At 37.2% G+C, this 25,997-nt stretch overlaps 1 protein-coding gene across 2 annotated transcripts in view; it reads right to left on the reverse strand.

Annotated features, from left to right (window-relative positions):
* ROR2 (receptor tyrosine kinase like orphan receptor 2) overlaps positions 1–25,997 on the reverse strand; it is a 159,253-nt gene that overhangs the window by 26,340 nt on the left and 106,916 nt on the right. For both annotated transcript variants that reach the window (XM_074570399.1, XM_074570400.1), the window contains exons 2-4: positions 21,464–21,541; positions 9,662–9,949; positions 8,552–8,582 (exon numbers count right to left, since the gene is read on the reverse strand). In XM_074570399.1, coding sequence (XP_074426500.1) covers positions 8,552–8,582; positions 9,662–9,949; positions 21,464–21,541 — 397 coding nt within the window. The remainder of the gene's footprint in view (positions 1–8,551; positions 8,583–9,661; positions 9,950–21,463; positions 21,542–25,997) is intronic.

A 25,997-nucleotide genomic window follows, 5' to 3' on the forward strand; every position in this document is an offset into this window, starting at 1 on the left:
TTGCAATCTGGAACTACTTTATTCGCATTAGGCAGGTGAAAAACACTGAGTTTTTTCAAGGTAATTTTGCAAAACTGATTCAGAGAAAAGTATCAGGATTTCTATACGCAGGTCAGCCTGCTGAGAGTGTCCCACTGAACTGAAAAGAAAGATTTTCCAGCTTGAAGCAGAGGTAAATGTGGTTTCTGGCCCTCAAATGGAACTGTTAGAAAACCCGGGGTGAGGGGGGCAGGTAGGGGATGGGGAGAAAGTATGTGTATGTGTGTGAACACATATGTATAAAAACAAAGTTTCTGTGATATATCAAACATTGTTTATGTTCCACTGATGTAATTCTGTGTTATTATCAGATTGAGAAAAATGAGAAATGGGACACTTATAATTGACATTTTTGAGGAGCATATGAGAGAGTGCTGATGAGACATGCTTCCTGCACCTTTCTATTTAGAATACTATTACCTCAAATACTTCAGATTTTGGACTTAACAGAGCAGTACCAATTTAAAAGAGCAGATTTCCTTAGTATGTTTTCTTTCTCCTTTTTTTTGAAACAATGTCTTCTATCACTCTTAATGTTATTTAGTTTTGAATGGAAATGTTCAAACTTTATCAGTTTGTACCATCTGTTTTACCTTTTCCCAAGTACACTAAATTAGTTGCAACTATAGTTTGTTTGGTTCTTTCAGACTGAAACAGAGAAGAAAATAATACAAAAGTAGGGAAAAATTAGCCATAAAGTCATAAAAATGGAAAGGATGATTTATGATGTGGTATTACAACATTATCTCATTTTGTTAAATTACCTACTTTTCTTTAGAAAAGACCTTTCTTTCCTTTATCTTTGTGTCTAACTACAACATTCACCCTTTCCCTGTATGCACTTAGAGGCTATTCAGTATCCTAAGGAACTCTAATTAAACTCAATGTGGCGTCAAATGCTGACAGGAAGTCTCAGGGACATATAACTGTCCTTTTGTAGCACATACAATAAATACTTTGAAAGCCATTTAAGCTACTGAAGGAAGGAGAGAAGGAGAGGGAGAGAGGGAGGAAGTAAAATCAAAACAAACGAAAGATTGCTGGTTACATCAGGGGTGTCCAACAGCTGCAGTAGCTACTTGCCAAAAGTCCAAGGGCCATTACTACTTTGAATATCAATTTACATATATCCTTAAATGGATTAACAAATGTTTTATTTCGTTTGCAACTTCTTTGGTAGTTTAATACAAATTGTTTCTTTGAGCTGCCCAAATATAAGCATCTGCTCTTGATCTGGAATTTGCTGGAAGAGGGCATGTTGGGGTCACATATTTACAAAGTCAGAGCTGTATTTGGCTTTTTGCCATATATTTCACATCTCAGAGTTGCACCTTACAGCTTGCCTGATAGGATAGCCTGCTGGCTATCAAAAACCTAACCACTGCTCTGCAGAGTAGGAAGCAGACTCTCCCAGCACAGAGGCTATGGGTAAATTCTCCCTTAAAGAAACCATTGACTTCCTTTAATACCCACCTACAAACTGAATTTCTAAATTTTGGAAAGCAGAACTCTTAGGAAAGAAAGTGTTTGTGTGCTTTGATGTGCTGCATGCTGTAGACCCACATATAAATGCAAAGTGGTAGGCTTTACATCCATTATGCTCTTGATACAAGCCATTTAAAAGTATCTTGACAGTACTGCTTATCACAAGTGGGAAGGTGCTTCCTCACATTTAACCCTAGGTTAGCTTAACTGTAAGAGTAGATGTAAGTGTAACTAATGGCTTCTTATTCCTAAGCTACTTGGAAACCTTGCCCAACAGCAGAGAAGTCCCATAGGGCTGCTTTCTTCTCTTTGCAACCAGGCTCTCTCAGCAAAGCAGTGCAAAGTAGATGCATTACACCATAAGTCTCGGGCATTTAATTTATACAGTAGCACAAAGAAACTAAAGATTTCCTGGAGGTTTATTTTAATCACCTTTGCATATGCTTGGCTTCCCTTTTGTTTTGGGGGGTTTCTGAACAATACGGATTAGCAAGCATAACAGGTTGAAACAAACTAATATCCTTTTTTCTAAATTCCTTGTCAGCTTCTTTCCTTTGTTTTGCCCTTCCTTTGAAGGAAAGGAAAAAACGACCACTTGCAAACAGTTTCCCCAGAGAATAAGTTGCAGAAATACAGACACTTGTGTCTAATCCAACATGCTATGGATATTAGTTTAAATACCCATCTGGCTTTTAAAATTAATCAATTTTGTAAGCATATATTCAGTTTATACTTCTATCACAAAATCATATGAAATGCATTAGATTGATCGTCATTTATGTACTAGAGATTAGAAAAGATTTAAACTGAAGAAATAACATATTGTGGAAAAAAGCTGGGATCTGGTGTTGTGCAAAGCAACCCCAACCAGTACTTCCACTGTTTTTTAACCCTGCCTTGACTTACACAGATTTTAGGTTTTTAATGAGAAAAAATCTATTTTTTGAAACACAAAAGTAAGATTAGGATAAAAATTTCCCAGTTTCCATTACAAAATAGAGGGACAACATCTTCTGAGTGTACTCTACAGCTCTGGACAGCCCAGAGTATAATTTTTAGTTATATGTTATTGGTGACATGGTATACTTATGAGCCCTACTAGAGTATATCCTACATAGCTAGAGCGAAAACAATAACTGTGCTGAAAAATTACACTCTAAAATAGATAAGAGAGAATAGAGTATGTAAAATGGTTTAGTGCAGCCTTGGTTTCAGTTCCCTCCTTCGTCTGCAAATTTCCTGTCTCAGCCTGAGAGACTCTCAAAGGACACTTAAACCGATAGCACCAGAAGCAGACCTGAGACTGTGGATCAAAATTCCCTGAAAGGAGCCCCAATCCCACATCAGAGTGAAATACAGCCTCCTCCCAATCTTGAAAGAAAAAAAGGAAACTAACACACAGGGTCTAGGAAGGAATTGTAGCATGTTCCAGCCAGATCCCCCAGATTGTATTGTCAGGGAGCCAGAAAATCTGCCAAGGCAAACTCGTGCTGTTTAACGTAGACCAGCCTGAGATAATCTGTGCCTCAGTTCCTCATTCATAAAATAGGAATAACATTCCATGCTTTATGGGAAGAAAATGTACCCTAAACATTTCAAAGTGATTTGATCCCATAATAGAGGAAGGCAAAAAGTTCCCAAGATCGACCATCTCCATTTGATGTACAAAACAAGGAGAGAAAAAGGTTAAACAACTTGCTGCAATCACACATGGAGACAGGAGCACAGCCAGAAATTGAATCCAGACCTCTAAAATTACAGTCCAGCATTTTAATCACAAAATCCTTCTTCTTCCTTGATTAAAACAGGAAACCAGAACACTAAGTATGTGCTTATTCTGTAACTTCAACATGTTACCACAAATATCTTAGAAAAATATATATACTTCAAATATGGTCATCTCAGCCAAGCGTGTACTTTGATGAAACAAAAGGCGTGCATGTCATTCTGGAGGAGGTTGATCGTTGAACACCTGGTCCTCATGGGCCTGAATAAACACTGTAACTTCTGAGCTAGGACAACCTTGTATTGGTTATAAAAACATCTATTTATGTAAATTTTAAGATAATCTTGTATAATTTCCAAGAGTAAAAATGTTATCAGTTGCTGATGTGCACTGAAACTAAAAGTATTTGGCGTGCCATCTGCAGAAAGGAGGAAGTTAGAAGGGGTGCAGTTGTATGACCGTAAGTAAAGTGTTCCTCCTTTTTAACGTGATTTTGGGTACCTTTTCCGTCTTATAAGTACATGAACATTTGCCACATCATGAAAACATACTTGCCCCCATCATAAGGCTTTATAAGTTCCTGTCACATCATGCAGAAAGTGCCCTTTGGGGTCACAGAAGAGATGTGCTCTGGCTATATGAAAAAAGCCACAGGATATGCACGCCCACAGAAAATAAATTGCCCTACCCCTCTCCCCAGCCTCAGGGTTCCTCATCAGAGTTTAAACTCAGAGGTGTTACTAGTTTTTAAAGATGTTCTCTTCTCCATTGTTTGAAAGAACTGGGTTTTTTTTCTCAACTACAGTTCCTTCATCACTTTTCTTCAATGGACTGAATCTTAAAATTTTTTGCTGTTATCCCAAGCTACCTGAAGAAAATAAGGTATGAGAGCATGTAAATTTATTCTGAATCATTAATACCTCAAAAACTCCTCCCAAAAATAATGACCAATTTTACTTGATGGCAGTGTTTCTTCTCACCTATTTCTCCTTCTAAATGTCCAGCATAAGGCTGCAAACTCAGAACTGATCTTAGTCGGAGTTCTATAAAACAGGGACTTCTCAAAGGTTCTTAGAAAGCCTGATTCTGCTGCACAGGGATCTGGAAGGAGACGTACACCTCCTTGCATCCTAAGCAGACAGTAGAAAGGTCGTGTGGAGAGACAGAGCCAGTTCTCTTCACATACGCTTGGCAAGGGCTAAGTTTATAGTCACTTCTTTCCACCTCTACTCTGTTGTGCCTTCCTTGCTTCTCCTAGAGCTTCATCAGATTTTCCAGAAGCCCTTAGAGCCAACATACTGTCAGATATCTTCCATCTCACGTTCCCTTCAAGGTGGCACCACTACAGTCCCTGCCTTAATGAAAAATCTGAACAGCTTCAAAATAGGAATTTGCCCAATGGGTAAAATTCAATCTAACCTTGCAATTCGAGAGAAAAATACATGAGACCAGAGAACAAGTAGTCTTTTAGAATGACATTACCTTGTAAGAGCAACACCTCTAGAAAGGAAGGCAATTGTTTCTGCTGTTAGACTCCAAGAGATTAATATTCACTGCTTAATTTTAAATCATGCTAAAGAAACATTCTCCTATATTTGCTACCTGTTTATTTTGTTTCCACATACTTGTATCTTTCTGAACAGACCGCATGTCTCTCCTTAGAAGGGCAAAAGCTAATAATGTTAATGATACAAAAGGTATGCAGTGAGAGAAAGAATTCAACCTGCTGGCTTGTCCTCTAGTAGAACAGTGCTATAGTAGCACAGTCCTTTGGGCACCAAAGGCTGGGCAGAGACTAGTTTTGTGACTGTGTTTTGATTTTATTTCCTTTGTAAATTAATTTGTACTAGCTATTAATACTTTCAATAATTTTAATACTTTTTATAAATAATTTGGATAGATTGTATTTTTCCATTTCTACAGAAAAATCGTTAGAAATTTTTACAGATATGGACCGTCACAGGAAATAAAGATGTCTCCACCGTCTCAAAAAAATTCACAGTAGTTTAAGACTATGTGTTTGGTTGAAAATTTTTATTTTTAGATTTTTATGGAAATGTCTCAACTTCAGTACCTGAAGGTCATGGCCCTTTTTTGCAGTGGCAAGTCTGACTATATAATGCACATTTGATCTCTGGAAATCTTTAATTGTAGATAATTTCTCGAAATCCACAGCAGAACACATGGACTGCATAAAAATATCTTGCTAGATGGTATCTATATAGGTAATGTTATTATCCTTTAATAATTCATTAGGTGTAGTTTTAAATCAAGTTACAATGGTTTTAGGTTTCAGCACTTCCACCGAAGCGTGTCTTTTTGGAAGCGTTAATGCCAGGAGAAACAGCTCTCAGGTGGCTCAACACAAGACTGTGCTGTGCAGCCAGCAAACAGAAAGAGCCCTTTGTTCCATGCAGGCTCCTTCAATGTAGTTAGGTATGTCTTTTGCCTTTTTCCCCCTTTCCTGTTTTCTGGCTTACAAATTCACCTGCACGATTTTATACAAAATATTCAGCAAAAAAATCACAGTCAGTTTCTGAAAAGAAAAAAAATAATAGTGCCAAATTATGAGATTTTATTTGAGGGACTAGATAGGAGGCATGGAGCAGAGGAAAATGGGAGCAATTGTGAGGAATAAGAGGAGAAAAAAAATAGTATTAAAAGTATTAAAAGGAGTACTAAAAGGAAGGATAGGAACTTGAAACAGGAGCAGGCGTACAGTGGGACAAAGATCTATGAACCCTGAAAGCTCCTGGACTTCATAAGTCTCTCACGACTTCTCACTAGACTTTTGACCTGAGCTTGTTTTTCTCAAGTTTCAGCTTTCTCTTCAATCTAGTGGATCTTAAAAAAAATTAATTTACCAGCAGCGTACTCTTCATTTCAGCTGTTAATAGCAGGTCCAAAACAATGATGACACACTACTGCTTCCAGGTCCACCACTGATACCATTAGTACAAGAGAAATTCAGAGGTGTCATAATCTAAATGACAGGATTTTCTTTTTTATTTGTTTTGTTTTGTTTTGTTTTTTTCCTTTATTTTGTGTTCAAAGCCGGCTGACCTGGTTTGAGTGACACAGGACTGATTTCTTTTTCAGTAATTTTACTTTTCAGTAAGGTCTTTTCAAACACTTGGGAAAACTGCATTTTTGGAAGACTTTAGTGCCTGAATTTGTGAAAATGCTTGGTATGGTTTTGTGAAAATAGCTATGGTATATGGGTTCCAAGATCTCAATGTTTCCCAACAAGTCAGATGCAGGGATGAAGATGCGTGAGGCGCGGAAACTTGACCCAAGCTGGCCAACAGGATTATTTCATACCATGAACGTCACAATCAGTATAAATTTGAAAGATTTCTATGGAGTTTCTGTCTTTTATGATGGCTGCAATCTTGAGAACTCCTTGCCCCTGTGCTGGACCCCTGAGGCCTTCCCTTCCTGCCGAAACCGTAGCACTCACAGTGTCTGACGTTTGCTGTCCACTGCTGGGAGTGTACAGCTTCCTGCTGGTAGAGCTGGCTGAGTATAATCCTTGTACATTTTATATTGGTATCGGGATCAATATTGGTACTTCAGTGTTATTAATGTTAATTATCTAGGCATTCTATTAAAACTGTTTATATTACAACCCTTGGGTTTCCTTGTTTTATCCGATTCCCTTTCCCAGGTGGGGATGGGTCATTGGGGGTTAGAATAATTATCTAAACAACAACAAATTGTTGTGGGTTCTTCAAGCAATAACACCAGCAATGGTTGAATAGTCAAGCAGAATGAAAGATGGCTCAGAAACCCTAATTCACTTCCACTTTTGGGGGGTGGTGGTGTGTAATTAAGAAATATGTTTCATGTAGTAATTTTTTTTCACTTTATCAGTTGGAATTTCTTTAATTTAGATTGGTTTCTGTAAAATATTAATAAGTTAATGCTCAGTACAGGAGAAGAGTTTGGGAACTATTAGGGAAACCAAAAGATACAAGGTCAATTATTTGCTCAATAACAAAAAATGCATCAATGTAAAACTTTATTCCCAGCTTTTCACCTTGTGCTCAAAGCTTGCAACTCTTCAGTTGCGTTTGAGAGCTGTTCTTTGAACTTCAGTTCAGTGCTTCACTATACAGTTTATTGTCTCTTGTACCAGTCTCTCCCTTCTGATATCATGAAAGATCAGACAGATTCTTGATATCTCACTATTTTTTTCCTTTGTAGAACAGGTGCATAAGACTTTTCTAAAGTGCTGTAAGATCTGAAGTAGGATTTCAGTGGTTACCAAAAATGATTACATTTTTTTTGTACTCTGTCATGAACAGCTGTTTTTAATCTTCAGTAGTTAGCAATCAATTTTAAGAAAAATATGAACACTTGTTAAATCCCTATTATGTTGAAATCCTTTAAATTCATTTACACTTTCTGTGCATATAAAATACAAGAATGTGTACTACGTGGTATTATTTTTATATATGCAAGACGACTGAGTGAGGTACTGTGTGGATCAGTGGTCAGCCCTCTGCAGTTCTTTAAAGTGTTTCCATTCAAGCTGTTGTGAGTTCAGAGATCACAAACAATGATCAATAATGTATTTTTGAAAAGCATCCATGTGTCTTTACAAGTTTGCTTTTACTCTTATTTTTAATTATTCCATCACCAACACTGATTTTATGCCATTAACATGCAAAAAGGCCTCAGACTGCATTCCTCACTCCACTAATTGACGAAATGCAGAATCTATGTCAAGAAACTATACAAGATGCAGTATTTAAATTAAAACTAACACATAAAGCAATGATGATGAAACAGAACTGATCTATTTTCATCCTTATGTCTGGATCAGCAAGTGAGCCGGGGCAACTAGCAAAAATCACCTAATCACCACCATATGTCAAAATGACACTAACAAAATGAGGTTTTACCTAGCTACTCAAAGATGGGATTCTAGCCTTGTTTTATCTGACTTTTCAAGTTATAATAACATAACATGGGTAAATTTACAACCGTAGCAACCTAAGCATTTTACCCATTCATTTTTAACCACTCTTCCAGACCGTACTTGCCCTGTAAACAATTATTGTTCAAACATCATGACTTTGTGGTGTTTTGCTTGTCCAAAATATGAAGTAAGCAAGAATAAGTTGCTCAAGAAAATCTGATCAAACCAAAACCCACTGTAACACAATGCTATCCCTGTCTGAAAAAGTTTCATCTATTCTGTGAGTTTTCAATCAAATTAGATAGTTTTAGCAAGCAAACTGTGGTTGCAGGCAGTGTTTACTGAGTGCATTAAGTAATTTTCCAAAAAGTACTTACTGAAGATTGTGATTTGGGCTGTTTGTTGGACCTGTAAACATAAAACAAACAAACATTGCTGGCAAGTTTGGCTCAAGGACAACAGCATTTAAAAAGTCAATATTAATCTAAAGGATACTGTCTCTTTAAGGAAGGTTTGTCTCAAGATTCAAATAAAACCCTCTGCATTCCTGCATATAATTATATATTGCTATATTCAAAGCCACAAATAAAAATCATATGAATTTTCTTTCTCTCTGCTCAGGCAGCCACTTGAGTGGACTTAATTTTTGTTAGGAACTATCTCCCACCATAAATGCACAGGCTGTTAAAAAGACAATGCGTTATCTTGACACATCACTTACCTCTTAATAAGCCCCACCTGAGCCTTACTATCAGAGTTTATGGTAGTACAAAGGCATGCTCTTAACCTTTGTCACAGTGGGAACAAGGTCCAATACCCAGCACTTAATGAATCACTACAAACTAAACTGTGGAGTTAGCTATTTTAATTACAAAATTAGAAGAAATTTTAGGAAAATGTCTCTAGATTTTTTTTCCCCATTGCTTCAGAAGGAAACTAAATAAAAGCTTGCCTTCCAGGCTGGATGATTAAGTGTCCAAAGTGCAATATAAGTACTTCTTGAAAGGTACAGTGTACCTTCAGCTGTCACAGGGCAGAATTTGAGGCCAGGCTTCATGTAGCAGTACAGACGAGGTATTCCACAAGAGTGGGCCCAGCATTATGAACGTCACGTAGAAAATCACTTATCATTTTTCTTTTCAGTTTTTTTTTTTTGTGAACTGAGTTCAGCAGTAGGGTGAAAACTCCAAGCAATGAAATGTTACCTTTTTCTACTTTATACTGGCACTTCTTTCAAATTTTTTCTTCAATATGTATTTACAGAACTTACCACCTGTATTTACTTTCTTTTATTACCAGTAAACAGGTATCGAGTTCAACTGAGAAGTTCTGCAATGGGGGAGAGGCCCTAGGCAATGGCTTTATTTATTGCCTTTAGTGTTGAGAATTCTTCTTAAAACATAAAACTAATTTCTCATTATGCTATTGTGAAAACTAATACCTAGTCTATAAAGCAATCTGAGTAATCATAAAAGCCAGGAACTTACCAAGCCTTACAAACAACACTCCTGTTGCAGTTATCGTCTTCATCCCATTCGAAGCCACGCACTGGTAGTATCCTGTGTCTGTAGTATCCAGATCCTGAATTCTCAGACGCGAACCATAATCCGTTTTCCTGATGATAATCCGTCTTGGCTCCTGAACCACTGGGGCATCATTTTTTAGCCATCTGACATTCGGAGATGGATTTCCTGCAACCTTGCAGTGGAGGATTGCTGTTTGTCCCTGGACTACAGTGATATTGTTTACTGGTTCCAAAAAGGTCAGGAAGTAACCTAAGAGGGGAAAAGGTCAGAAAAGATCAAACTTCATTTGTGTTGCAATAAAAGGCTGCCCAAAGGCACTTTTTTAACAGAGGATCTTGGAAATGGTTTCAGTTTTCTTTCAAGATTATACTCCAAAAAAAATGTAATTCACTGTGCTCGGAACATCATAGCATCCCACTGTACTTTGTCTTTCATGACTGACTTCATGTTTTTTCTTCAGGTAGGTATGCAGATTAGAAGGTCAAGCATGAATTAATACCATTACAATCCTAACTCCCTCTGTGGACACCTATTCTGAAGCAATAATGACTTTTTCTAGTTAGTCTTTTGGGAAATAATTAGTGTTATAACAGAAAATACACCCTTATTCCATTAAAGAGGAATCCCGGTTGCAACCATATTAGAATATCATTATAATTTTACCACTTAGTCTTCTTACATGATCATATATTTGTCTTTAAAATAACTAAAACTGGAAAAGTCACTTTTAGGTATTTATTTGACTCGCCAGATGCTGCTCTGACAAGAAAATCTTCAGATGAGCCTGATTTGGACAGGCTTATCTTACAATTGAATTTTAAATTTGATAAGGCTCACATTCAATTTAAAGAAAGGATGTCCCAGCTGCAGAAGTAACCTGTGATATAGAGGGCACTTTTAAATTGGTTATAGACTGCCATTTTTTACATCAAGTCCTAAAACAGTGTTAAATTGGACAACGAAAGGTCTGCATGGATATTGAGTAATCAGGTTTCATGGGTTTAGTTTTATAAATGGAAACTAAAAGCACTAATTTGTGGTTTGTTGAAAGCAAAGGGCTTGTCAAGAAGTGTGTATGCTGTATTGGTGATCTCAAGTTATAAAAAAAAGAAATAATTGATGGAAGATCACTGTAAAAACTTGACAATCAGAACTTCTGTATGTTATTATTTTTAAATTTAATTTGGTGTTAGGAGTCCTGCAAGTGACACACATCACACATTGACAGCTTGAAAGTATGTAATCCCACTGAAATAATAATGTAATTGTCAAAGCAAGTAAGAAAAGTATCTAGCTGTCATGCTCATGTGTTTGTTTTGATGAATTCATACTATCCAGACATAGACCATACGGAATACTTCATATTACGTTACATTTTTATGTCAGCTGGATCCATATATCAGATAACTTTGATGGATGTCCACATGTGTCATTTCCTGTCAGTTAAATTGTTCTGCAGTCATTTAATTAGGAAATAGCATATTACTGTGCAGGAATCTAACACCAGTAATGGTCAACACCAGAATGGTCAACATTCGCACTCTAATTGCTGAAATACCTTAAGAAAATTGATGGTCTGCTTTGATAAACCATAAGCATATGACCATGAAAATCAGTTCCTCTGTAATGGCTAGGTGTAGCACTGGAGAGGTGAGCAGTAGGAACATCAGAATATCATGAATTTGCAAAGCCAGATTTTGCTGGAAAACCGTGTTTTCCCAAGTATTGCGTTGTTCTCTACCATTGGCCTTTCAAAGAAATCCTGCCTTAATGAATAACATGAAAATACAATGTAGGCAAGTGAGAATTTAGTATGTCACTAAATAGAAAACAAAGTAAACCCAAATATATAATGACCACATTATTTTGTCATTTTTTTTCCTCATAAAATAATAAATTATTCTGAACGTACTTTCACATTAGTTTTCCCTATTTTTAGTCTAAAAATCTTTAGTAGACTTTGAAATATTTTGACAAGACACAAAAAATATTTCTTTTTAAATGTCTGATAAAAAGGGGGGTGGGGGTGGGGCTTGGGAGGGAGGAAGAACATTAATGTTTTCTGCAACAATATGCCACAACAGTATCATTTGTTGTGGTTTGTAGTTACATTTCCCAGCTGCAGAATTAGAAAAACTAGGATGACATTCTAGCAGTGAACAGAAAAACAGCAAATTACCTTGTTGATATAAGGAATAAAAGCAGTTGATTAAAACTATTACTTAAGCCAACATTTTAGATATATAAACATTTCTAGCAGCTAAAAAGAAAGCACAATCAATCCTAACACAAGTTAGAAAAGGAATTTTCATGGCTATTTCACTTTTAGCTCATTTTTTAGGGAGTACCACAACTTATTTTGCCACTTTTTAATAATCTGTATGTAGTTTATTCTCACCAGCACCACTGAGGCAGAGTACACAGTCAGGAAGAGAAGAAGTAAGCGCATTTATTTGAAATATGTTCGAAAAAGGGCTGTCATACTCAATAACACCACTCAAGTCAGAATAATCAATTTATGAAAAGAAGTGGAAAAGTGGAAAAACTGAAAAATTCTTCTAATTCTATCAAAACAGCTGGGGCATTGAGGAAGTGCAAGAACATCTGGTCATGGTAATGGTTTTGAGCTATCAGGTGGAAGAGGAGTGGAGCCACAATGTGGGCCCTTGAAAAGACCAACTGAAGGAACAGTTCTGGCAAGATACAGATTGGATGTGTGGTCTGCAAGACAGGTATGAAATTGGCTCACAGGCCACACTCAGAGGGAGGTGATCAACGGTTTTTACTGAGGCTGGCAGCCTATCACAAGTAGGGTCCTCCAGGGATTGATACTGGGCTCCACACTGTTCAACATGTTCACACATGTCTTGGGAGATAAGATTGAAAGCACCCTCACCAAGTTCTCTGATTAGACTAAACTGGGTCGTGATGTGGGCAGACGGGAGAGCCATGTTAGACAGAGACCTGGACGGGTTGAAAGAGGGGGCAAGCAAGAACTGTATGGAGTTTAACATGGACACGTCTAAAATCCTGCACCTGCGTCAGAATAACCAAAGGGCACAGTACAGGCTAGGATCCATGTGTCTGAGGAGCAGCCTTGCTGAGAGGAAGCTGAGGGTCCTGATGAATAACAAGCTCAACATCAGTCAGCAGAGCGCAGCTGCAGCAATGAAGGCAAATCAGATCCCAGGCTGCATCTGCAGAGGCATTACTAAGAGATAGAGATACGATCATCCCAATCTATTCAGTGCTTGTCAGGCTACACCTTCAGTATTGTGTCCAGTTCTCATCCTCAAAATTAAAAATGACACAGAAAGACTGGAGAATGTTCAAAGGAAGGCCACGAAGCTGACTAAAAGGATGAAGAACCTGCCCTATGAGGAAAGACTTGAAGGAGTTGGGTCTCTCATCTCTGGAGAAGAGAAGGCTCAGGGAGGATGTCATCATAGTTTTCCAGCACTCAAAAGGTGTCTACAAAGAGGATGAAGACTCTCTCTTCACAAGGAGGCACATGGAGGAGACAAGGGGCAATGCATGCAAGTGGCATCAGGAGGGGTTTTATCTCAATAGAAGAAAGATATTTTTTGCAGTGAGAACAACTATTTGCTGGAAAACAACCTCCCCAGAGATGTGGTAGAGTCCCTATCACTGGAGGTTTTCAGGATGCAATTGGACAGGGTGCTAGATGATCTTGTCTAGGCTCCCTTTCCCAAAAAAGGTTGGACCAGATGATCTTTTGAAGTACCTCCCAACCTGGGCTGGTCTGTGATTCTATGGGCCTATGAGTCAGCAATTCTGGGTGTGGTGTGAATGTGTTCATATAAGGGAGGCAAAGGAGACGGTTTAAGGTCTTTTTTGAGAAGAAGTTGGGCCATTTCCAGCATGTAGCCAGCACAGAGTTACAATCATCTGTCTCAGAGATGCTCCTGATTCCTAAGAAGTGAAAGAGGTGGAGAAGATGCTTTCTATAAAGGTAGGGTCAATTCAACACTGTAAGTTGTCTGCCAGGGAATGTGGTTTTCATGTGCCATTTGTCCGCTTTTGTGCCATTGGTCAACTTATAGTTTGCTCAAACACCACTATTTCACTTTTCCTGATTTAAAATGTGCCAGGTTAAGTCTTCTCTTCAGGTGAGTCAGGGATATTACATTCAAATAAATTTGGATGAAAACAGATACTAAATTTGCTTGTTAGGACCAACAAATGTTATTAACTCAAGATTAAATCCATGTTAGACTTTTGGGTTTTACCAGTTAAACCAGACTTACTGTAGGAAGTAATTTGGTCCATAGCTTTTAAGCAATCCAAAATATTTCATATGAATTTATAATCTGATTCTTTTAATAGCTAGAACAAAACTATTACCACCAAAAGCAATGACAAAGATTTATGTATGAATTCAGACCCAGTGTGATTAGATACACTTTCCCTGAAGTCAGTATAACTGAGTCAATTTCCTGCAGGTCAGAATTTGGCTTTAGTTCATTATTTCTTGTGCCAATTTTACAGCCATTTTTTGCAGTGTTTTATATTACCCTATATACCCTATATCAACTAATAAATATTTTAACCTACTGAACTTTTAAGCACTTGTGTTTTCTTCTGGAGCTGTAGGGCAACTATCCACTGTCTCTGTCCATACCCTGAAGTGCACACTCCCTGTTTACTAGTTTCATTTCCTCTTTGAGAAATGATGAAGAAGTCTGGTGTTTATATACTTACTGAATCCGAAGTAATTGTATGACAGGGCAGGCAGCCATTTGTTGGGCTGCTCTGTTATTTGGTGTCCACTTTAGATAACCCATAATTGCAAATCTTTCAAACAAAGTGGAAAATATAACCAGCTATGTTCTTAAGAATGTTTTCCTTATTTATTTTCTGTGATGATAATCAGCAGTTACTTTTTGTGATGTATACCACACCACAAATATTGTGTGGATGCCAGTTTGATGCAATGGTTTGGGGTGAAAACCAAACTATTTCCCAGGATAAAGTCAGACATTAACAATGTGCAGAGCAACTTTTTTTCCAGCGTAGTTCTTTTTCTCTCTTAATAAAGATTCATTTGGACAGGTACAGAGGAAAATGAAACGTGAAGGTACTAGAAGTTGTATTTAACTTGTGTCCTATGTTTTGTGATATGCGTCAGTCAACCAGTATTTTTTAAAACTTGAACAGATTTTTTAATCTGTTTTAATACTGACATACCTTTGAAACAGAAAATAAATACTCTCTATAAAATATTTTGGGCTTGCTACTTATAAACAACATTACTAAACTTGTACATGTCATATTATAAACAATTATATTTCTCTTGGGATGTGGATATTCAAATAGAATTTTTAAAAAATCTGAGTATAAAGGCTTGCAATTTTCTGTGTCACACAAATACTATTGTTATATACTATTTTCTATACTCTGGCTTGGTTCCAAGGGTCACTGAAATGAAGGAAAATGCTTCCTTTGCCTTCAATGGTCTTTGGTTTGTCTTAAAGTACTTCAAAGAGAAAAGTTATCTGGTGGATATTTCTGCTTTTGCTGTAGGCAAAGGTGCTCTAAATTAAATTTCTCTTTTATTATGGTTACTAACATAGTGTACAACCAATACCAATATTTATTTTGCTTGAACGGAGTAAAAACTGTTCTGTCAAGAAACTATGAGAAGATTATGCATCTTAATCTATATATTATGTTATACTATCATAGTCTATGCACGCTATGAATAAAGTAGCTTAGGGAAATGATTGACATGAATGCCGGCAAAACTCTCTCATATTTTGAAATGCCTTTGTTAGGTTGCCAGTACTTCATATTTTTTAATGGAATAAAAATAATATAAATATATCAAACAGAATCCCACAGCAAATCAAAATTAAGTTGACAGGTCTATTTTGCTTGTTTTGGCAAGAATATAAAAATAAACTTTTCCCACATGTGTCAAATCATTGTCAAGATATGCACAAGAGTATATAGTAAGCTAAAAACATAAAGGCTGCAACTATCACGGAGACCTCACATGCATATTATTTTGCTTAGTTTTATTTATATTATTCTGGCACTTAAATGTCCAAGTTATTAGCTCAAACCATATGTGCTGTGCTTGGCATATGCACAATACAAAATGATTGCTCTGTTTTTGTTATTTTAAGATCTTAGCTGTGATTTTGAAGTTCATTCTAAAAAAAATATTTTAAACCTTTTTAGTTACTTTAGATCAAGTTAATTATGACTTAGCTCTTTTCAATTCAAGTTTTGGTTTCTATTAATTTGTTGTTGTTGTTGCTTCTTTTCCCTACATTATTTTAAAAATAACTATGCATTCATAATTTTCAAACCAGCTTCATGATGGCCTCCATGAATAGCAATTATTAAAAATAAGCAACTTCTTTTATCTCAGAACTTCTAAGTCATTTATGAATATTGAAGTGTCATGAGATGGGAAGATATCATCAACCTTATTTTCCAAATGCAGAAAGTAAAGCAAAGGAAGTTAAAGTGACTCCCTAAATTCACGCATAGATTAAGTAGTAATATGTGTGAAACTATACTGAGTTTCACATCTTTCTGTGTTCCTGAGATAATGAGGTTATGAGATAATAAGATAATCAGCCATTATTGTGGAATAGTTGATTCCCTTTTCTTTCTGCATTGCACAAGGGAAACAAACACTGAACGTTCAATTTCCAATTTCTGAGAACAAGAAAGGAATATTTAAGTAATCAATTGCTAGACACCTGAAGACACAACAATCTCTTCAGAGCAAGTAGTAATTACATATATTTTTTATAACTTTTTAGAATACATATTTCTTGATACAACTTATGTATGTATTTAAATAACTTTAAATCCAACAGTCAAAAAAAACCATAAGCTCATCTGTTCAGTACTACAGAACAAACCACAACTTACGGCAAGCATTAGCTTTAGATACTCAAAATTTAAAACCAGCATTTAAAAAAAAACAAACAAACAAACAAAAAAAACCCTAAAAAACACACCAAACCCTTTTTTTTCTGTGTAAATGTGTACAATTTAAAGCATTTTCAGATTCATGGCATAAAACTTTCCAATGTTCAAAACCACTAAAAGCATGTATATTATGACTTGTTTAGAAAGGAATGTGGGATTATTTTTTTTCCTCTCAGCCCCTTGCTTTTTTTTCCCTCCCTCCCCACTCCTTTTTAATTTTTGTCTTCAAATAACTTTTTTTTCATTTTCTTAGATATAAATAAAAGAACATGGTCTTTCTCACCACAACTCTTTCAAATTACAACTGTCTGTGATGGCATTTGAAGACTAACATAATATTATATCCAATACAGATGATTTGTTTTGGAAAACATTTTGAGTATTAATCTAATGATATATCGATTAGAGGCAAATTCATAGTTTCCCGTAATAAGACATCGTTTTTCGCCTAGGAAGCATGCTTTAGATTATGGAATGACCGATTATTAACAAGGAATGATTTGAGGAAAACAACACTATGTTTTCACTACAGTAAAAAGTATAAAGTGTTCACAGAAATGACAGGTAATCTATAAAGAATATCAAAGAGTTGCAGAATGTTCTGAGCTTATAAAAGAATTGAACACTATTGTAAGAGAAAACAAACACGAATGTTGCTGAAATTCAAAGCATTTATTTCTAGAGGTGTGTATAGCAACATTGCTGTAAGTACGAGAGTTTAGGGGACCTGGATCACACCATCACACCTTAGCTGGTGGTGGGAGTCCAGTAAAGTCACTCTTTCCACTAGTAAATCAGAACTGGAAATATATTGAGAAACACCATCCTAATAAGAAGGGGAGAGAGAAGTATAAGACTCATGATTTCTTGCACAGACCATTTTCCTAAATACAAAGCAGTCTTACCAGTTCTTCGTCCCTCTGCTTTATTTAACCACAATACGAAGATGAGCAATCTGCAGCATATTGGAGCCAGGTTAGGAAATGGAAGGGATGTTGGCAACTCTCCCAAAATACATATGAGCAGTTACGGAAACTACACTGTTATATCCTGCCATGTAATGTTTCCAGATGAATTAATTGATACCTTTATAGCCTAATTTAATCCCATTATTTGCACCCCATCTTCCATACTATTTGTGATCTCAGTGTACAAAAATGCAGCCAGAAGCATGTAAAATAAAGTGATTTGGATCACATGCACTTCAAATGTAGTTTGGAACAAATTATAGCCAATTCAGGAATGAAGAAGAATTTGCATTCTATACTACCAAAATGTGCACTTTGACCCCCACACTGAAATCAGTGGGCTTAAATTCACTTTTTAGCAGAAGAAAACCTCTTTTTGAGCAGTATTTTCTGGTACTTGAAGGACTGAAGTTCTTACCTAGCTCAGGAATCCAATTCTACGGGATGGAAGGGTTCTGTTTTTTTTTTTTTTTTTTTTATTTTCTGAACTCTCAAACTAGACTGTGAAGAGGCAGGTACCACCTGTCCTAGGTTACTGCACATTTAGAAGCAGATCTTTAGGGGTAACAGAAGTGCAGTTAGGATGTAGACTGTTCTTTGGGTCACCAGTTGTGGAGATAAAAAGCCACCACTTTTAGAATACATACAAATGATCCCTGACATGTTACCTTATGTCAAGTCAAAGCAACCAGGATAGTCCAGTCATAACTTGGATTTATCATATAGGTACCCCTTGAAACAGAGTAAGTTTCCAGATGGACTTGTGTAGAAACCACAGTTAAGGTCAGAACCTTGAGACATCACATCTCCTGGAGCAATCCAACTCAGTCAATGTCTCAGCTATTGCAGGTTGCCCTTACTCATGCATTTCTTTAACTATTTAAGTGTTTTGCTCTAGTATTCCCACCACCAGACATTGTTTATGATGTAAGATTTTACTGGGAACTCATCTATGCATGAAGAGATCATATCTTACCCTTTAAAATCTTCCCCAGGCTTGTTTTAAAATTATGAGATTATGAGCAGTGAACCTCTCCTTCATGACACACCAGCAGTGCTCAGCACCAAAAAAACCACTTGGTTGCAGCTTGTGCCACAACTCTTGCATTTATCTTTGATTAACAGATACGTTCTTTTTCTTCTCTGGCCTTCAGAAAGAAAAGCTCCATTGTTCTGGCCAATCCTCTGTTGCAGTGAGAGGGGGAACTTTGCTCCTTCCTCAGCATCACCTCCTTCCCCAGCATCACCTCCTTCCCCAGCATCACCGTCAGAAAAATCTGGGAGGAAGGTGGGAAGAGAGTGCAGGACCCAGCAGGCAGCAAGCCTGGTTGTTTCCAGAGAGGATCATGGAGCTGACACAGTTCTGCCTCTTGAGCACGGGAAAGAGACCTTCCCAGGGAGAGTTTGTTGCAAACAGAAAGACATCAAGAGACACTCCATTGAAATCAAGATTGGGGAAAATGCGATCTTTACAAAGATTGACAGGCCTGGGAGGAGATTTGTGTTCAAATCCTTTTATTTTTAATGCAAAGCAGACCTAAGTTATTCTACAGCAAATGCTCACTGTTCTGCTCTGTTTTTCAGCAAAATGTTGCTCAGAGGCAGTGTCCTTCTGATGGTTCAGGTGCTCAATCAAAGGAAACAAGGGAAGATAAATTCTCCTCAAAGCCCTAGCTCCTCATGATCCTGTTCCATCAACTATCAGAAGGCTAGCTTCACTTGTACGGAAAGACTTGCAACTTATTTAAAGTGCACATTATTAATAATACCTTGTTTAACCTGATTACTTCTTTAGACACAACCATTTTTCAGGACTTCTGGAGGATTTAGAGGAGAGGGTGACCTATAATCTTAGTACTTCTAAAGTGGCTTTAACAATGCCCAAAGTTATTTACTACTATTTTCATACATGTTTTTTGTCTATTCTACAGTCAGTAAAAAATATAGGTCATAAACAAATCTGAAGAGCTAAACATTTCTCAAGAAAGGAAAGAAAGTCAATGTGATGGAAGAAGTTGAAGAACTCTTTGCAATGATCTCAATGGTATGCACAAACTCTGAAGTAGAACCTCCCAATGATTTTTTGAAACCAAAATTGTTACCTAACTATGATACAGAAACACGTGTTAACGTTGCAACCAAAGAAACAAAAAGTTTCAATCAAGGAACTTGTGCTTATTTGGAGAATTTTGTAGCCACGAAAATAGAAGGGGAGGAAAATGAGGCCATTTCCAGATCAGGTATGCTGGAAACTAACAACTGATCCTATACCAATGAGTCATATAAGAACAAGGGTGTCTTTTTTTTCTGAAGGAAATACAAAATCCTTATGATGTAGAAATGTTTGAGATGTGATTAACTACTTCCTTAGACAGGTATTGCCTGTGGCCGTTAAAAAAAAAAAAAAGAGAAATAACTAATAACTGCAACTCCTTTCTCAGCAAGAATTTAACCAAGTAATGTCACCTGAAAAAACATTTTCTTTTATGTCTGTACCCTTAAAAGCTCAGGCACAACAGAAGTGGAACCAACTTGCCAAGTAAACAAGCCTGTCAGGTACAGTTAAAGATTAAACATGGACCTTTTCCCATCAAAAGTAATGGGTACATGGGATAAAATGACTTTTGAGTAGTTTGAGGAGTTTGAGAAGGTTTGAAAAGAGTTTGAAAGGTTTGAGGAGTACACCAAGTCCTGCTCACAAATAGGAGGGGCATGGTCCCACATTGATGATCAGTGGGAACGTTCTTAGAGTTATGCAAATATAAACATGTCTTCTTTTATCCAATTAAGGATAGAAATTCATGTAAGATTCTGGAAAAAAGCTTCTAGTAAGCACAGTCAAGATAAAAAATCTAACTAGCATGCAGGTGAAGCACAGTAAGGATTACATGACATTGTATATCTATGAGAACAGAGACTATATTTGAAAGTATACTCAAAATTTATGTTCCTTTTAAAGTGAAGTAGCAAGAAGAACATTTGACCAGCACCTCAGAGCTTTGTAGGCTTCAATATGTGTTCATCTTGCTGAAAATGCTAGTGATAAGGTAGAAAGCAGCCTGAGCTCTTCATATTAACAAGATTATCTGGCATTTTTTCTAAGCATAAGGGTTGACTTCTATCGCAGTGCACTCATACAAAGAGAAAAATCTGTACTACAGGTGAGAAAACATGTTTCTTCAGGTAGAACACTGAAAATGTCCTGTTAGAGGAAGCTGCATCAAATTGGAATTGGAATCACAATTTGCAGTAAATATGTGTATTTTCAGATCCAAGAGTAGCATTTGTATTTATAGTTTAAGTGATAACGTATCATAAAAAATTCTCATAACATGTTCCTAGAAATCCTGCCATTACACTCTGTTTAAAAAAAAAAGAAACCACTAATGCTCAGAGCTACTTTAAAAGTAAGTATTCATGTGTTAGAGATAATTATCTCAAACCAAAGATATTTAGAGATACCAATACTTAAGATTTACCTATAGATGCCAAGTGTGGCACTGTACAAAATTAAATCATTGTCACGGCACCAACGTGACAGAAAATATGCTAGGAAGGTATATAATAGCCCTTTGTGTTTGGGTCAAACATCTAATCCCTCAGTGTGGGGGGACCGAACATGCTTAAAAATTAATTTTACAGACTCTTGTAACCTTACTATCCCTGCTTAGAATCAGATGTATTAAGTTACACAAGGCTGCCTTTCTTACAGACTGGTATTCGCAGGTAAATCAAGTGAACATATAATAACAGGATTTTGCTGGTCCTTTATAAAGTATGCTTATATTTGGCAGGGAGAAGAAAAAATAACTATAATTAATTTTACCTTTAGGCGTTGGAATTGGTCTCTCAAGTCCATCTGCATGACCTAAGGGGTCATTTGAATCTGGAATTTCCATTTCACCTAGGAAAAAAAAAAGATTTTTTTGAATTGAGGTTTTGGGTTAATCTTTCTCTTAAACAGCATTATGACAGTGAGTTCAACAAACTCATTCAGTTCAGATCCTGGCTCCAGAGTAGCACACAGGAAACACCAACTAGCAAGGTCAGCATTTTTCCATTGTGGATTAGAAACCTTTACAATAATTTACCTTGTGGACTTACTTTGTGCTTGGCAAATGTGAGTAGCATTAGAAATCTCTTTCTAGGTCTTACCAGAATAAAATTCACACAGTTTAACAAAGAATGCAAACATTTCCTGAAAGCAGTGCTGGCCCAGCAAATTAAGCAGTACTTGAGCTTTATTGACAATCTCAGTTACAAAATGGCATAAATCTGCTTTTGAAGTTACATTACAGTAATTCAGATTCTATTTCCAGAAGTCAGACTCATCATCTCTGCTGACTTTCTCGTTCTATTCTCAGCCACCTCCCTAGAAGGTATCTCCCAGAAATGAAAATATGATAACCATTAGCCAAGTATTCCAAAGGGTGATGAAGTGGATGAGCATCTTTCTGTGTGCCCTACTTGTTTGTGCCTAGCATATATCAGAACAAGGCAGAAGCAATGTTTAGCCAGCAGTTGCTGCAGACAGCAGACAATACTTACATGCTCCTTTGCTTTTTTGCAGATCTTACAATACTTTGACTATTATAAAATGGGAGTTCACCTGTCTGCCATTCCTTTTGAAAATATGATGGTGTGAGGAAGAGAGCTGAACTCTGAATCAGATAAAGTTATAGGGGTGCTTTTAGTAAAACAACTTTTCAAATTATATCCCCTATATTTTTGTATTTCCTAACTTACATTCAGTCATCCAAATTCCTTGTCACCTTGGCATATGACCAAGAGAGCATGCAAATCTAAGGTCATCAAGATCCAAAGTTAAAGATCTTGGGTTTTTTTGTTGTAGATTTGTTAGGGGTGTAATGTTTAGGGTAAAATGAAACTAGGGAAAAGGTCCTCCCTGTTCCTTTTGTCCCCATTCTCTTTCCTTCAGACTAAATCCTACAACACTCTGACTACAAGTCACAGTGATGAAACACAAGTAATGCCATCCCTATCTTCCACTACATTATGAAAGAAGAAAAGAATTGAGACTGTCATTATTTTTCATTTTTCCTGTATGCTTTTAACCATTATCTGAGAACAAAAGATCTAACTAACTGACCTTTCAGTTTACAAGGGGAAACACAGAAACCAGAGACATCCTCTACCTCAGGCTGGGTCTGAAAGCATTAATTTTGTCACAGTACTGACACCTTGTCACTACTTCATCTCCCACTGCTTGAGGTTCCTAGCCTGGCAGTACTATTGATTCCACTTGATTTGTGTGCCCATTCCCAGACATCCCAAATAGACTGATGGTAAAGACGGTGCTGTACCCCTGGTAAGACACTCTCAAATTGGAAGAGTGAAGACTTGAGCAGACACCATCTTCTGCCACTCCCAGCACTGGCAAACGGAAAGGGTAGATAGTCTCCATCTACAGAGTAGAGGGAGAAAGGGAAATGGGTGGCCAAGGTGTCGGCATGCTAAATTGCCATTGTAAATCCTGTGACAGTGTGTCTTCACACCCCTGAGGGCATGGTGCAGACTCAGTGCCTGACTTTTTACTTTACAGAAGTTTTGTTGAGTCGTTTGATTCAGTGTGAACTGATGAATGCCTGTTGTGATATTTCTGTTAAATTTCAGCAGAGAAACATCACATCTCATTTTTACCAAGGGGCTTCAAGGCAAGTTCAGGTCTATTCCCTTGCTTCTGTTTGACCTCCTCTATGTCGCACAAGGAATTTAGAACAGGACAGCAACATTTACTGGCCATAAGGAAGATAAAACCAAGATGTGACATTGGAGTAAAAAGAAGAGTAGGAAGAGTAATTGTTCTTGCAGTCACAAGCACCTGCACTTGGCTTGTTTTGGTGCTTATAATCCAGCAGTACTCACTGGATGAAACACTGTTTGTAGAAGCTCATTCTTAGGACAACTGGTGCCTTAACACTCAGACCTCCAGAATCCAAACTGCCTAAGATCTGGGTGGCACTTTTGTTTAATACCACGTGTTCAACTTTAAAATAGTTGTTTCCATTTCTTCAACCATTTAGTGGGATTCACAACAGGAAAAAAATATTGTAAGCTCAGTTAAATGAGCACAGAAATGTCTTGCTCTCTCTTCCCTCCTTCCCAGCCCATATCTCTTAATTTTTAAAAGCTTTGCAAAACAAAGATGGAAAGAAACAAAGTATTCACTGGTTTGAAAATGTTTAAGTAAGTTTCGTGTGATTCACTCATGCTTGATATGTTTATGTCTGGAAAAAACATTAAGCTCCAAATGTGCTTTGCCAGAGAACAATTAAAAACCATAGACACCACCTACCAGCAAAGTCTCCATAACTGAGCAAAGTTAAAACTGAAAATCTGTTGCGTACATTGTAAATTACAAATACAAAACAGATCTGTCACTTAAACTTGCTTTTATGAAAGAAATATGTACCTTTTCTGTAATCTGCAAAATTCCACTTGTACCACATTTCTTATGATTTCCAAGCCTTAGCCCTAAAGTTTCTGTACCTCAATTTAAAACACCAAAAAGTTATTACCAATATGAAATATTAAGTTTTTTACATCATAAATGCTTCTGGATCAGATGACTAACTAGTCACTACAACAAAATAAAACCTTTTCCTCTTGAGTTAAACAGAATTAATTCTGCAGACAAGAACAAGGAAAAAGCTGTGTTTTCCTGTTGATTATTTTCAGTGCTTTCTGATTTTGCATTAATAACATTACATTTTTCCTGCTGTGAGTAAATCCGTGGTGTATTCATAGAATCATAGAATGGTTATACTTGGAAGGGACCTTGAAGATCATCTAGTTCCAACCCCCTGCCATGGGCAGGGACACCTCCCACTAGATGATGTTGCTCAGAGACCCATCCAGCCTGGCCTTGAACACTTCCAGGGATGGGGCAGCCACAGCTTCCCTGGGCAACCTCTTCCAGTGTCTCACCACCCTTAGAGTGAAAAATTTCTTCTTAATATCCAACCTAAATCTACTCTCTTTCTATTTAAAATCATTTCCTGTTGTCCTATTGCTACACTTCCTGATAAACAGTCCCTCCCCATCTTTTCTGTAGGCCCCCTTTAGGTACTGGAGGGCTGCTATAAGATCCCTCTGGAGTCTTCCCCTCTCCAGGCTGAACTACCCTAATTCTCTCAGCCTGTCTTCATAGCATAGGTGTTCCACCCCTCTGATCATCTTCATGTCCCTCCTCTGGACTCACTCCAACAGGTCCATGTCCCTCTTACGCTGGGGACCCCAGATCTGGATGCAATACTGCAGGTGGGCTCTCACCGGAGTGGAGTAGAGGGGTAGAATCACCTCCCTCAACCTGCTGGGCATGCTTTTTTTTATGCAGCCCAGGATACAGTTGATTTCCTCAACAGATGATAATTCCTGTTCTCATTTTTATTTAATTCCCCTCAATGTGGTGCAGATACACTCCTGATTATGTGCCACCACAAACTCTCTGCAGTCTTATTCTTCTTTTAAGACCCCTACACAACTGTGCTCCTGTCCACATTTGGTTTTTAACTTATGTCCCTTTTCCCACTTTGTTTATTCAGTATTTCAGTAAGGGTATCCCAATTTGTTTTTTTAATTCCTACTCTCTTTATCTTTTCCTGGCGGCAATTTTATGTGTAGTTCCACTATGTGAAGGGGAGAAAAATCCACAAGATAATTCTAGGTGTCCAGGTCTCACTGTAAGTCTTGATTAGTAAGCAGCTACCGCTAGAAAAGATATAATTGTTCACTAAACTGGTTTTAGATGTGACACAGATTCTAGTCACATCTTTTTTTCATGTTTATTACAAATAAAGCATTGTCATACAATGCTAAGAATAAAGGTATACCTGCAAAACACAAAACTGGCAAAACAACAGCACCTCACAAAACATGTGTTATTAAAAATGGATGAGAAGATAAATGCTCAATGTTGGATCCTTACTTGTGATATTATTGACTCACCCCGGCAAGAAGTATGCTAACTAGCATGCTACTACATAAATATGTAGCTAACTGAAGACAAATCAATCACCATGGTGTCTGAAAGTGTCTCAATGAACATATCCGCATTGGTGTCTGAAGAACCCCGCCAGCAGGCTGGACAACTGTGCAGGTATGTACAGAAAACAGATGCACAGACTTGTACAGTCCAAGCCTAAAACAATTCCTGGCAGAGGGCTTTGGGTGGCACAAATGTTCGTGGAATGGAGAAGACAAAAAAGAAATGGCTAAAGGGTATACAGGCTATCAAACTCTATTACTCAAGGCTACTAAAGAAAGCAAAGCAGAGAAGGAATGGGAGCAAACACAGACCTGAATGAGAACAAGGGAGACAAATGGAAAGAGGAGAACAT

The sequence above is a fragment of the Larus michahellis genome, chromosome Z (genome assembly GCF_964199755.1).
Source record: "Larus michahellis chromosome Z, bLarMic1.1, whole genome shotgun sequence".
Taxonomy (NCBI): domain Eukaryota; kingdom Metazoa; phylum Chordata; class Aves; order Charadriiformes; family Laridae; genus Larus; species Larus michahellis.